Below are 15,087 nucleotides of genomic sequence, written 5' to 3'. Positions count from 1 at the left end.
ATTTAACAGATGTTATTGCGGGGTGTAGCGAAATGCTGAGCTATAATGTTATCGTTTGTGTGCAGCTGTCAGTTGTGTCCCTACCTACCACTTATCCCAGAATACAGTTTGATCTATAACACCGAGCTAGACAGAGCTCAGCTGGAATCACTGTGTTTCCACGTGAGGCTGTCACCGCCTCAGGCCAGAATGTTCTGTGTGTGAGAGTGTATAATAGCATATGAGCCTGTGTGTGTCCTGTCTGAACATGCAGCTTTCACCCCTCCTAAATGTCTGTCCCTAACGCTTCCGCGCCATCCCTTGCATGAGTGTGTGTGTCCGTGTGTGTGGCTGTGTGCATAGACCTGTGTGAGCGCGTGTGGATATATGTGTGTCTCTCTCTATGGCAGGTATACCAACCTGACTGCGGCTGTCCTGCTCTCTAAGGGATTGATGGGCAGTGGTCGTATTCCTGGGTAAAGGCCCTGACTCATCATACTGGCACCGTTCCGGATCACTCCCTGAGGGACTAAAGATAAAGGGAAGAGAGAGAGGAGAAAGAGGGTCAGTAACACACACACACACACACACAAACACATGCAGTGCATTCGGAAAGTATTCAGACCCCTTGACTTTTTTTCACATTTTGTTACGTTACAGCCTTATTCTAAAATCTACACACAATACCCTATAATGACGAAGCGAAAACAGGTTTTTAGACAAATAAATACTTATGTACATAAGTATTCAGACCCTTTGCTATAAGACTTGAAATTGATCTCAGGTGGATCCTGACACCATTGATCATCCTTGAGATGTTTCTACAACTTGATTGGAGGTAAAGTCAATTGATTTGGAAAGGCACACACCTGAAAGGCACACACCACAGTTGACAGTGCAAAAGCCATGAGGTCGAAAGGAATTTTCTGTAGAGCTCCGAGACAGGATTGTGTCGAGGCACAGATCTGGGGAAGGGTACCAAAAATGTCTCCAGCATTGAAGGTCCCCAACAACACAGTGGCCTCCATCATTCTTAAATGGAAGAAGTTTGGAATCACCAAGACTCTTCCTAGAGCGCCGCCCGGCCAAACTGAGCAATCAGGGAAAAAGGGGTTTGGTCAAGGAGGTAACCAAGAACCCGATGGTCACTCTGACAGAGCTCCAGAGTTCCTCTGTGGAGATAGGAGAACCTTCCAGAAGGACAACCATCTCTGCAACGCTCCACCAATCGGGCCTTAATGGTAGAGTGGCCAGACGGAAGCCACTCCTCAGTAACAGGCACATGACAGCCCGCTTGGAGTTTGCCAAAAGACACCTGAAGACTCAAACAAGATTTCTGGTCTGATGAAACCAAAATGTAACTCTTTGGCCTGAATGCCAAGCGTCACGTCTGGAGGAAACCTAGCACCATCTCTACAGTGAAGCATGGTGGTAACAGCATCATGTTGTGGGGATGTTTTTCATCGGCAGAGACTGTGAGAGTAGTCAGGATTAAGGGGAAAGATGAACGGAGCAAAGAAAAGAGAGATCCTTGATGAAAACCTGCGAGAGAGAGCGCTCAGGATCTCAGACTGGGGCGAAGGTTCACCTTCCAACAGGACAACAACCCTAAGCACACAGCCAAGATAATGCAGGAGTGGCTTCAGGACAAGGCTCTGAATGTCCTTGAGTGGCCTAGCCAGAGCCCGGAATTGAACTCAATCGAACATCTCTGGAGAGACCTGAAAATAGTTGTGCAGTGACGCTCCCCATCCAACCTGGCAGAGCTCGAGAGGATCTGCAAAGGGGAAAAACTCCCCAAATACAGGTGTGCCAAGCTTGTAGTGTTATACCCAAGAAGAATTGAGCCTGTAATCACTGCCAAAGGTGCTTCAACAAAGTACTGAGTAAAGTGTGTGAATACTTAAGTAAATATATTATTTCCGTTTTTTATTTTAAATATTTTTGCAAAAAATTCTAAAAACCTGTTTTTGCTATGTCATTATGGGGTATTGTGTGTAGATTGGTTTTAGATTAAGGCTGTAACGTAACAAAATGTGGAAAAAGTCAAGGGGTCTGAATACTTTCCAAATGCAGTGTACGTATGAGCTGGTTAAAGACTTCATGTACCAAATACCTGGGGGTGGTGATTGACGATAAGCTGCAGTGGAAAGAGAACACCTCCGTGGTTTTTAAAAAGGCTCAAGAAAAGCTACTCCTTTTAGGAAGCTCAGATCCTTTGATGTCTGCTAAAAAATGCTCCAAAAGGGTAACATCACTAAGGTGGATGCAAACAGGCTAAACTAAATCATCGAGAAGGCTGGATCTACCATCGGCACCAACCAGGACAAACTAGACCCCATCCTGGATAAACGGACCCTCAAAACCTCAGGATTATAGAGGCCAACACTAGCCAACCCCTCCACAGTATCAGCCTGGAGCATCGCAGTGCGATGGCAGACAGATTTATTTTACCCAGGTCCAAAACAGAACATTTATGCAGATCCTTTTTACCATGTGCTATGAGGCTTTTTAACACGAACACTTCGTTTTTTATCAAATCAAATCAAATTTGATTGGTAACATACACATGGTTAGCAGATGTTAATGTGAGTGTAGCGAAATGCTTGTGCTTCTAGTTCCGATATCAAACAAGTAATCTAACAATTCCCCAACAACTACCTAATACACACAAATTTAAAGGGGTGAATGAGAATATGTACATATAAATATATGGATGAGTGATGGCCCGAGCAGCATAGGCAAGGTGTAATAGATGGTATAAGATACAGTATATACATAGGGTATGAGTAATGTAAGACATGTAAACATGATTGAAGTGGCATTATTTAAAGTGGCATTGTTCCATTTATTAAAGTGGCCAGTGATTGGGTCTCAATGTAGCCAGCAGCCTCTCTGAGTTAGTGATTGCTGATTAGCAGTCTGATGATGGCCTTCAGATAGAAGCTGTTTTTCAGTCTCTCAGTCCCAGCTTTAATGCACCTATACTGACCTCACCTTCTGGATGGTAGAGGTGTGAACAGGCAGTGGCTCGGGTGGTTGTTGTCCTTGATTATCTTTTTGGCCTTCCTGTGACATCGGGTGCTGTAGGTGTCATGGAGGGCAGGTAATTTGAGGTCGGTGCAGTTGCCGTACCAGGCTGTGATACAGCCCAACAGGATGCTCTCGATTGTGCAAATCTGTAAATGTATGTTAGGGTTTTCGGTGACAAGCCAAATTTCTTCAGCCTTCTGAGGTTGAAGAGGCGCTGTTGCGCCTTCTTCACCACACTGTCTGTGTGGGTGGACCATTTCAGTTTTGTCCGTGATGTGTACGCCAAGGAACTTAAAACTTTCCACCTTCTCCACTGCTGTCCCGTCGATCTGGATAGGGGGGTGCTCCCTCTGCTGTTTCCTGACGTCCACAATCATCTCCTTTGTTTTGTTGACGTTGAGTGAGAAGTTGTTTTCCTGACACCAAACTCCGAGTGCCCTCACCTCCTCCCTGTAGGCTGTCTCGTCGTTGTTGGTAATCAAGCCCACTACTGTTGTGTCGTCTGCAAACTTGATGATTGAGTTGGAGGCATGCATGGCCACTCACTCATGGGTGAAAAGGGAGTACAGGAGGGTCTGAGCACGCACCCTTGTGGGGCCCCAGTGTTGAGGGTCAGTGAAGTGAAGATGTTGTTTCCTACCTTCACCACCTGGGGGCGACCCGTCAGAAATCCAGGACCCAATTGCACAGGGTGGGGTTAAGACCCAGGGCCACCAGCTTGATGATGAGCTTGGAGGGTACTATGGTGTTGAATGCTGAGCTGTAGTCAATGAACAGCATTCTTAGGTTTAGGTAGCCTTGTTCTCAAATTTGCTTTGATAAAATCCCCAGCTACAATAAATGCAGCCTCAGGATATATGGTTTCCAGTTTACATAGAGTCCAGTGGAGTTCCTTGAGGGCCGTCGTGGTGTCTGCTTGAGGGGGAATGTACATAGCTGTGACGATAACAATTCTCTTGTGAGGTATTATGGCCGGCATTTGATTGTAAGGAATTCTAGGTCGGGTGAGCAGAAGGACTTGATTTCCTGTATGTTGTTATGATTACACCATGAGTCGATAATCATAAAGCATACACCCCCGCCCTTCCTCTTCCCAGAGAGGTGTTTATCTTGGTCAACGCAATGCATGGAGAAGCCCGGTGGCTGAACTGATTCCGACAACATATCCCAAGAGAGCCATGTTTCCGTGAAACAGAGAATGTTACAATCTCTGATGTCTCTCTGGAAGGCAACCCTTGCTCGAATTTCGTCTACCTTGTTGTCAAGAGACTGCACATTGGCGAGTAGTATACTCGGGAGCGGTGGGCGATGTGCACGTCTACGGAGCCTGACCAGGATGCCACTCCGTCTGCTCCTTCTGCAGCGCCGTTGTTTTGATTCGGCTTCTGAGATCCATTGTCCTGGGTGGTGGTTCAAACACAGCATCCGCCCTCGGGAAAGTCGTATTCCTGGTCGTAATGTTGGTAAGTTGACGTCGCTCTTATATCCAATAGTTCTTCCCGGCTGTATGTAATAAGACTTAAGATTTCCTGGGGTAGCCATTTTTTTAGATGATGATGCTGCTTTTAGTGTCTGTGTGTCCTTGTTGTGATTCTTTCTGGCATATTTATTGGTAATGTATGTATTGGCTGGTGCAATAAAAAATGTCCCCTCTGGTGGATTAATAAAGTACTCTTACTTTATGATACAGTTCACACGTAGAAACTCCAAATGGCAAATAAACCAAGCAGATTGCAGATCATGTGAACGAAAAGAAACACAATCTCATCATCAACAGAGGAAAGGGGGGATACGGACGATAGAAAGAGAGGGAGGAAGGAAAATGATTCACTGCAAAGCAACCAACTCAGAGATCCAGACAATCCAGGCCTAGACAATGCTATGCCATGACCATGCAGCAGCTTGGCGGAGCTGCAGAGCTGCAGTCTACCCTGCACATATTGCCCAGCAGCGACATGAGATCGAATCCCACCCAAGACATTTTCTGACTTTCTCCCAACCACATCGACACCCCTATTATCTACCTACCGTCGATAGTGTCTAAATAAAAGAGAAAATCCAAAGGAGGACGACTCTACTACACATTGGACTGTAGCTCAGAGTGAAACGTACAGGGAAACATGCACACTCGATTCTCCTTGGCCCAGGCCCTCCCTCCATCTATAAAAGGCTTTATTAAGTTTGGTCAGAGACGGAGACGGCTTGTAAACACACAGAACACCATGGAGAGAGAGAGGGGGGATAAAGAGAGAGAGAGAGAGATTGTAAACAGAGAGAAGAAGGATGTGGGACAGTGCGTTTCGTTCTTTCCCAGGCACTTTCCAATAACCACATAGTCAACCCAATGGAAAGATATGACTGGACAACAAACTAAAAGAGAGAGAGAAAGGAGGGACGGCTGAACCTGATCAGAGAGTGGCTATCTAGCACATTCCCTCACACACTGCTTCAATTAGTTAGACCTGAGTTAGACCCCCGTCGAGACGCCTCGAAACACACATGCGCACACAGAGCCCGACAGAGTGCTATTGACAGAAGAAAGGAGGGGGGTTCAACTGACCGTTAAACCGTCATGACCGGGTCAGGTCAATCGCGTCTCAGCAAATCGCAGTCCTCAATGTCTGGGTATTTGGACTCCATTCACCTCTGTCGTAACGCGTTACATTTAAGAGCCATGTTGGTCAACAGATCCAGATCTCGGCCGGGTATTCCTCTATGAACCAGACACTTTATGGATTAGGTGAGATTATAATCTTTGGAATTATTATCTTTTGTTTTGAATGATATTTGAGTACAATAGAGAGGGCACAGTGATGACGAGGCAGACCGCGAAATTGGGGACAGCTAGGGCATTGACAGGCACACCTGCCACCTGCCACGGTTGGCCAGCGACACGACAGCGTTGGTGTACGTGAGACACAACCTCCCCGCAATGGGGGAAAAAGAAAGATGGAGGGATGAACTAATCTAAAGCAGATGGCAGACTGTAGAGAGAGAGAAACAAAATTAAAGAGCGAGAGAGGGGGAGGAAAAGAGGGGGGGGAAATATTATCCGTTTAGAATCATACTCACCTTCCTGCCCATTAAGCAAGCAAGTCGGAATTGTTGTCTTGGCAACCCCCTCTCCCCGAACTGCCATGACAACCGTATACAACTACGGTTGCTATAGTGACAGTTGCTAAACTAGCTAACCAACCAGAAGAAGGCTAAATAGAACAGCTGGGTTGAAAATGCCCTCTTTTCTCTTTTATCTCCCACCACTCGAAAAGAGAGGGGCACAAGGGGTGCCCTCAGACAGGGGGTACACTGACCCCACGCCTCAACACACACACACACACACACACAGACACGCACACACACACTGCCCATCTATCGTGGTGATAGGATGTGAAGTGACAGAGAGACGCGGAGAGGGAAGGGCATTAGTGTGGTTGGGCTAGCAGGGTGAAAGGCTAGTGGGAGATCTCCTTTGTAGTTCCATTGTAGCTGGGTCCATGTTACACAATGGGGCAGTCCATTCACACACAGGGGCATCAGGGGATGGGCCAAAGACCTTTATAGAGAAAGTATCTAAGCTCGAGAGCATCTAAGCTCGGATACAAGAATGACTGGAATGCAATAGTTGATAGGAAATGGTGCGATAAAGTAGCATCACATCGAATGGTAGAGAGTGGTATCAAGTCGTACAGTTTCAAATAGTATCAGACCTGTGTTACGGATATTACTGAGTGTCTGTGTGCATACATTGTCTAGAACTTAACCTCTCAACAACTCCATTTGTTTCTATATCTTCTACATCCAGCACTCTCGCTCAACCCATCTCAATTTCTCACTCCATCTCTAATAATCTCTCTCTGTGTCCCAACTGGCACCCTATTCCCTATATAGTGCACTACTTTTGACCAAAGATCCATGGGCCCTCGTCAAAAGTAGTGTGCTAAATAGGGAATCGGTTGCGATTTGGGAGACGGACTATGTGTTGTGCCTGCAGTCTGCTCTCAACTTCCATTCTGATGGTGGATGGATTTCCTTATGTGGGTAAACACCGAAGCTCTCAGAGAGGCCAGACGTCAAAGGCCAATCTGAGACCCAGGGACATTGGCAGACAGCTCCTAACCAGATCCATACACACTCACTGGAATGCAATACTGCTCTGAACTTTGACCTCGCGATCAATGCAGCGCACTTGATGCTTCCCCTCCATGACAGACAGAGGAGTGTAGAAATAGAGCTGGTAGACTGGACAATCCTGACAGGTCTAACTGACTGACTAACATATGTTACAGACTCTTACCACTAGGGGGAGAGCCTGGTTATAGGGTAATCTGATCCTAGATCTGTGGTTGAGGGTCATTTCACCTTCAGTACTATTGAGGTATCGTGGGAGATTCTTTATATGACTGGTTACTGTGGTTACACACGACAACCCTCAGTTCACACCGTAGACTTCAATGTAACATACATTGATTGACCTTCAGCATTCATCTTTCACGTCCATCCTCTATACAAGACTGGAGCTTTCACCAGCATGGGAATTCTCTATTTTATCTAACCTTTGTATTCATATTTTGACCGAGTAAACACATTCTATTTACAAGCAACGGATGGAAATGAAAGGGAAGAGTTGCAGGAGAGAGGAACGCGACATTAATAATTGCACATTTGACTGTTGTCGGTGTACAGTAATGTCAATGCACTGACCTATAGACCTGGCCATCATGAGGGCCTACGCCTCATCCACGTCAAGAATACCACGGCTTTTATCGACAACGACCGGTACGACAACAGAGTCAGACAGCGTCACAAACTCTCTCATGGACCTTGAGAGTAGACAGAAGAGGAGGCACTTTCCCTAGTGCCTCACACAATACAGTCAAGGCGGACTCGCCCGAGTGCCTTATACCCAGAAATCACAGATTATTCATAGAAACAAACTGCTGACTGGCCTTGTGTTGGAAAGCCCCGTCTCTGTCCTTTAGAATGTCTCTGTCCTTTAGAACGTCTCTGTCCTTTAGAACGTCTCTGTCTATCGGTATGGAGGAGAGAGAGAGAGACGAGGAGAGGAAAAAGGAGAGAAGAGGAAAGAGGCTGGTCCCGGCAGGGGAGTGCTGTGGGTCTTTGTGTCAACACAATGACCTGGATGGAGTGAAGAGAGTAAATACAGAGAGAGGTGGAGGGAGAGATAGAGGGCTGGAGGAGTTTGTAAACTGTGGTCTATGTTACGCTCCAGTTGGTCTTCACATCGAGGGAGGACGGGTTTTTTTTACTCACAAAGACAAGCAGTGGCAGACACAGACAGAGCACACAGAGCAGACAGACAGGCAGTCAGGCACTTTCTCAGGAAGAGGATTGACGTCCCAGGTAACGACGCAATCGAGAGAGTCACAAACACAAATATGTAAAGCAAACAAACGCTTACATGCACAGAATGCACAGACAGACACATCAACCATTAGAACCATTTCCTGCAGTCAAATGACCAAATCTCCCTCTAGAGGCCTCATTCACAATTAATAAACACATTTTTTTTAACTGCAAAAAATACGAGGTTTTTATGTCTCTTTTTTTTTTTACCCCAATTTCACTGCAACTCCCGTACGGACTCGGGAAAAGCCTCTGTCCTCTGAAACACAACCCAGCCAAGCCCGCGCTGCTTCAAGACACAATGCCCACTAAACCCAGAAGCCAGACGCGCCAATGTGTCAGAGGAAAACACCGTACAATTTCAACTCTATATTTGACATAGTACAGGTGTCTTCTTTTCTTAAGCCCATAACCATGTGTGTGAGGTGTATACTTTTGTTTCAAAGTAGATTTCTTTAAGACTACCAAGAAACACTCTGTGACCCTGGTTCAGCCCACTGCAGTAACCGTAACTCTTTAGCCCACGTATAATGCAATAGAATTTCTATATACAGGAGCACTGATTGTGGCCATGTATAGAGTGAAAGAATAGACATGCATAAAGAAAGAGGATGTCTTGAAGCCTGTTAAGTTATTTCATCTTAGTGCATCACACAAAAGCACTTCCTTGAAGAACACAGCGACTCTCTGGAGTACACACACACACACACACACACACAAACAAACAGCTTTGATATCACATTTCACTGCTCGGGCCGATTAGGAGGAGAAACATGATGATTCTTTAATGGTTACTGAGTGAACATCACAAATACAAAATTAACAGACTAGTTGTCACGTTCCTGACCTGTTTTCTGTTAGTTTTGTATGTGTTAGTTGGTCAGGACGTGAGTTTGGGTGGGCAGTCTATGTTTTCTGTTTATATGTTGGTTTAAAGGGTGACCTGATATGGCTCTCAATTAGAGGCAGGTGGTTTTCATTTCCTCTGATTGAGAGTCATATTAAGGTAGGTGTTTTCACACTGTTTGTTTGTGGGTGGTTGTCTCCTGTGTTAGTGTCTGTCTATGTTGCACCATACGGGACTGTTTCGGTTTGTTTGTTCATTTTGTTAGTTCGGGTTTTATGTAGTCATTTCCCTGTTCGTGCGTTCTTCGTGTTACATGTAAGTTCTTACGTCCAGGTTTGTCTACATTCGTTTTGTTATTTTGTTAGTTAATTCAAGTATAGTTCGTTTTTTGTCTTCGTTGTTTTGTCGTGTCTAATAAATATCATGTCTAAGTATCACGCTGCGTCTTGGTTCAATCCATGCTCCTCCTCTTCGGATGAAGAGGAAGAGGAAAGCCGTTACAGAACCACCCACCAAATTACCAGAACCAAGCAGTGTGACTACAGCAAGGAAGGCCGAGAAGAAACCCCAAAAATTTCTTGGGGGGGGGCTAAGAGGTAGTGGGCCAAGGGCAGGTAGGAGACCTGCGCCCACTTCCCAGGCTAACCGTGGAGAGCGGGAGTACGGGCAGACACCGTGTTACGCAGTAGAGCGCACGGTGTCTCCTGTACGTGTGCATAGCCCGGTGCGGGTTATTCCACCTCCCCGCACTGGTAGGGCTAGATTGAGCGTTGAGCCGGATGTCATGAAGCCGGCCCTACATATCTGGCCACCAGTACGTCTCCTCGGGCCGGCTTACATGGCACCAGCCTTACGCATGGTGTCCCCGGTTCGCCTACATAGCCCGGTGCGGGTTATTCCACCTCCCCGCACTGGTCGGGCGACGGGGAGCATTCAACCAGGTAAGGTTGGGCAGGCTCAATGCTCAAGGGAGCCAGTACGCTTGCACGGTCCGGTATTTCCGGCGCCACCTCCCCGCCCCAGCCCAGTACCACCAGTGCCTACTCCACGCACCAGGCTTCCAGTGCGTTTCCAGAGCCCTGTTCCTCCTCCACGCACTCTCCCTATGGTGCGTGTCTCCAGCCCAGTGCCTCCAGTTCCGGCACCACGCACTAAGCCACCTGTGCGTCTCCAGAGCCCTGTACACACTGTTCCTTCTCCCCGTACTCGTCCTGATGTGCGTGCCCTCAGCCCGGTGCCACCAGTGCCGGTACCACGCACCAGGCCTATAGTGCGCTTTGAGAGGTCAGTGTGCCCTGTCCCTGCTCCCCGCACTAGGCTTGAAGTGCGTGTCTCCAGTCCGGTGCCTCCAGTTCCGGCACCACGCACCAGGCCTACAGTGCGTCTCAGCCGGCCAGAGTCTGCCGTCTGCCCAACGGCGCCTGAACTGTCCGTCTGCCAAGCGCCGCATGAACTGCCCGTCTGTATTGAGCCTTCAAAGCCGCCCGTCTGCCATGAGCCTGCAAAGCCGCCCGTCTGCCATGAGCCTACAGAGCCTTCCGCCAGACAGGAGCCGCTAGAGCCTTCCGCCAGACAGGAGCCGCTAGAGCCTTCCGCCAGACAGGAGCAGCCAAAGCCTTCCGCCAGACAGGATCAGCCAGAGCCATCCGTCTCCGCAGCGCCATCTGAGCCATCCGTCTCCTCAGCGCCATCTGAGCCATCCGTCTCCCCAGCGCCGTCTGAGCCATCCGTCTCCCCAGCGCCGTCTGAGCCATCCGTCTCCCCAGCGCCGTCTGAGCCATCCGTCTCCCCAGCGCCATCTGAGCCATCCGTCTCCCCAGCGCCGTCTGAGCCATCCGTCTCTCCAGCGCCGTCTGAGCCATCCGTCTGTCCCGAGCCATTAGAGCCGCCCGTCTGTCCCGAGCCGTCAGAGCCGTTAGTCAGTCAGGAGCCGCTAGAGCCATTCGTCAGTCAGGATCTGCCAGAGCCGCCAACCAGACAGGATCTGCCAGAGCCGCCAACCAGACAGGATCTGCCAGAGCCGCCAACCAGACAGGATCTGCCAGAGCCGCCAACCAGACAGGATCTGCCAGAGCCGCCAACCAGACAGGATCTGCCAGAGCCGTCAGCGAGCCATGAGCGTCCAGAGCCGTCAGCCAGCCATGAGCGTCCAGAGCCGTCAGCCAGCCATGAGCGTCCAGAGCCGTCAGCCAGCCATGAGCGTCCAGAGCCGTCAGCCAGCCATGAGCGTCCAGAGCCGTCAGCCAGCCATGAGCGTCCAGAGCCGTCAGCCAGCCATGAGCGTCCAGAGCCGTCAGCCAGCCATGAGCGTCCAGAGCCGTCAGCCAGTCATGAGCTGCCCCTCAGCCCAGAGCGGCCATTTATCCAGAACTGCCCCTCAGTCCAGAGCTGTCTCTCTGTCCGGAGCTGCCCTTCAGTCCGGAGTTGCCCCTCTATCCTGAGCTACCTCTCTATCCTGACCTACCTCTCTGTCCTGTGCTATATCTCTGTCCTGAGCTACCTTATCCCGGTGCTGCCCCTTGTCCCGGTGCTGCCCCTTATATTAAGGTTACCATTAAAATTAAGTGGGTGTAAGATGAGGGTGGTCATTCTAAGGGGGAGACGTAAGCTGGGATTGACTATGGTGGGGTGGGGACCTCGCCCAGAGCCTGAGCCACCACCGTGGTCAGATGCCCACCCAGACCCTCCCCTAGACTTTGTGCTGGTGCGCCCGGAGTTCGCACCTTGAGGGGGGGGTTATGTCACGTTCCTGACCTGTTTTCTGTTAGTTTTGTATGTGTTAGTTGGTCAGGACGTGAGTTTGGGTGGGCAGTCTATGTTTTCTGTTTCTATGTTGGTTTAAAGGGTGACCTGATATGGCTCTCAATTAGAGGCAGGTGGTTTTCATTTCCTCTGATTGAGAGTCATATTAAGGTAGGCGTTTTCACACTGTTTGTTTGTGGGTGGTTGTCTCCTGTGTTAGTGTCTGTCTATGTTGCACCATACGGGACTGTTTCGGTTTGTTTGTTCATTTTGTTCGTTCGGGTTTTATGTAGTCATTTCCCTGTTTGTGCGTTCTTCGTGTTACATGTAAGTTCTTACGTCCAGGTTTGTCTACATTCGTTTTGTTATTTTGTTAGTTAATTCAAGTATAGTTCGTTTTTTGTCTTCGTTGTTTTGTCGTGTCTAATAAATATCATGTCTAAGTATCACGCTGCGTCTTGGTTCAATCCATGCTCCTCCTCTTCGGATGAAGAGGAAGAGGAAAGCCGTTACACTAGTCTTTAATTCATTGGAGGTTTGACTAAATGTATCATGCCTTCTCCAATTCCCCTGATCCTTACTTTAGGTAAGGCTTCTGAAGAGGAGTGCTCAAGCAATTTTTCCTAACCAACACATGGTGAATTTGGGGGACAGTCAAAGCGGAACTCGAACCTGCAACCTTTCTATACCAAAGCCATTGTAGCCATTTAGCAGTCCATACACACACACACTACACACACTACAAAAAAACACATCTCTCCCATCCAGGAAAAAGGAGAATATATTTGTGGGAGCAGCAGACAGATTCAGACATGTAGATGTTGAAGCGTTCAAAATAGGCCATCCATGTTGTTGCCAGGTAGCAGAGTGTGTTTATCACTAATGGAATGGATTCTCCTGGGTCAGAGCAGGGACGTGTGTGTGTGTGTGTGTGTGTGTGTGTGTGTGTGTGTGTGTGTGTGTGTGTGTGTGTGTGTGTGTGTGTGTGTGTGTGTGTGTGTGTGTGTGTGTGTGTGTGTGTGTGTGACTGTGTGTGGTCACAAATTACACGGTCAAACACAGTGTGCTCAGAGACATTGTGGTCAGGAATCAGGGTGTTTGAGGTCAGAGTGAAGAGGTTGTAGAGGACGTTATGGTTGATACACATGACCTGGCTCTCCTCTGCTCTGCTCTCTTCTCTCCTCTCCCCTCCTCCCTTCCCCCTCCTGATTACAGAAGCATCCCAAATACTCCATCCAGACTGACTTGAGGTGCAGACACCTCTCCTCTCTCTCCAATTTCTCTTTCTTCCCCCCCCCCCCCCCCCCCCATCAAGTGATGATAAACTGTGTTCGAGTCGTTCTATTATTCACAAAGTGTTACAACCCGGCTTCCAGCTAACAAGGCGACATCTGACTGAAGCTGCCTTTTAGCGCTGTGTTCAAGAGAATAAAATTAGCAACACTTAAAGGCACACCAACAGCTCTCCACACAGACAGCCTTCTAAGAGCTACATTCAGGAACACCACACGTACTCAACAGAGTAAACACACACACAGTCACTCAGAACTACTGCTGTCACTGACGCACGCACGCACACACACACACACACACAGAGATAGATAGAGACACAGACAGAGACGCAGAAAGACAGACAGACCGAAGAAACATATGTTTCCCATGCCAATAAAGCCCTTTGAATTGAGAGAGAGAGACATGTGTATGTATGGGTAAACCACTTCTCCAATCTTATCCAATCTTTTTGCCCCTATAACAAAGAACAAACAGCAAAAACATATACATGATCAAATGATAAAACATACAGATAACAAATTCCAATTGGCTATACTTAAACTCTTTAACATCATCCTTCACTCTGGCATCTTCCCCAATATTTGGAAGCAAGGACTGATCACCCCAATCCACAAAAGTAGAGACAAATTTGACCCCAATAACTACCGTGAGATATGCGTCAACAGCAACCTTGGGGAAATCCTCTGCATTATCATTAACAGCAGACTCGTTCATTTCCTCAATGAAAACAATGTACTGAGCAAATGTCAAATTGGCTTTTTACCAAATTACCGTACGACAGACCACGTATTCACCCGGCACACCCTAATTGACAAACAAACAATCCAAAACAAAGGCAAAGTCTTCATGCTTTGTTGATTTCCCAAAATAATTTTACTAAATTTGGCATGAGGGTCTGCTATACAAATTGATGGAAAGTGGTGTTAAGGGAAAAACCTACGACATTATAAAATCCATGTACACAAACAACAAGTGTGTGGTTAAATTTGGCAAAAAACACACATTCATTCCGCAGGGCCGTGGGGTGAGACAGGGATGCAGCTTAAGCCCCACCCTCTTCAACATATATATCAAGGAATTGGCGAGGGCACCAGAACAGTCTGCAGCAACCGGCCTCACCCTACTAGAATCTGAAGTCAAATGTCTACTGTTTGCTGATGATCTGGTGCTTCTGTCCCCAACCAAGGAGGGCCTACAGCAGCACCTAGATCTTCTGCACAGATTCTGTCAGACCTGGGCCCTGACAGTAAATCAGTAAATCTCAAGACAAAAATAATGCTGTTCCAAAAAAAGGTCCAGTTGCCAGGACCACGAATACATATTCCATCTAGACACCGTTGCCCTAGAGCACACAAAAACTATACATACTTCGACCTAAACATCAGCGCCACAGGTAACTTCCACAAAGCTGCGAACGAGCTGAGAGACAAGGCAAGAAAGGCCTTCTATGCCATCAAAAGGAACATAACATTCAACATACCAATTAGGATCTGGCAAAAAATACTTGAATCAGTTATAGAACCCATTACCCTTTATGGTTGTGAGGTCTGGGATCCGCTCACTAACCAAGAATTCGCAAAATGGGACAAACACCAATTTGAGACTGCATGCAGAATTCTGCAAAAATATCCTGTGTGTACAACGTTAAACACCAAATAATGCATGCAGAGCAGAATTAGGCCGATACCCGCTAATTATCAAAATCCAGAAAAGAGACATTAAATTCTACAACCACCTAAAAGGAAGCGATTCCCAAACCTTCCATAACAAAGCCATCACCTACAGAGAGATGAACCTGGAGAAGAGTCTCCTAAGCAAGCTGGACAGCA

The 15,087-nt window shown here is 47.7% G+C and overlaps 1 protein-coding gene across 2 annotated transcripts in view; it reads right to left on the bottom strand.

Annotated features, from left to right (window-relative positions):
• Positions 1–15,087, bottom strand: part of foxn3 (forkhead box N3) — a 115,620-nt gene that overhangs the window by 6,449 nt on the left and 94,084 nt on the right. For both annotated transcript variants that reach the window (XM_039009904.1, XM_039009903.1), the window contains exon 5: positions 400–508. In XM_039009904.1, the coding sequence (XP_038865832.1) occupies positions 400–508 (109 nt within the window). The remainder of the gene's footprint in view (positions 1–399; positions 509–15,087) is intronic.

The sequence above is a fragment of the Salvelinus namaycush genome, chromosome 15 (assembly GCF_016432855.1).
Source record: "Salvelinus namaycush isolate Seneca chromosome 15, SaNama_1.0, whole genome shotgun sequence".
Taxonomy (NCBI): domain Eukaryota; kingdom Metazoa; phylum Chordata; class Actinopteri; order Salmoniformes; family Salmonidae; genus Salvelinus; species Salvelinus namaycush.
The sequence above is the reverse complement of the archived record's forward strand: the minus strand, read 5'-3'. Positions and strand labels throughout refer to the sequence as shown.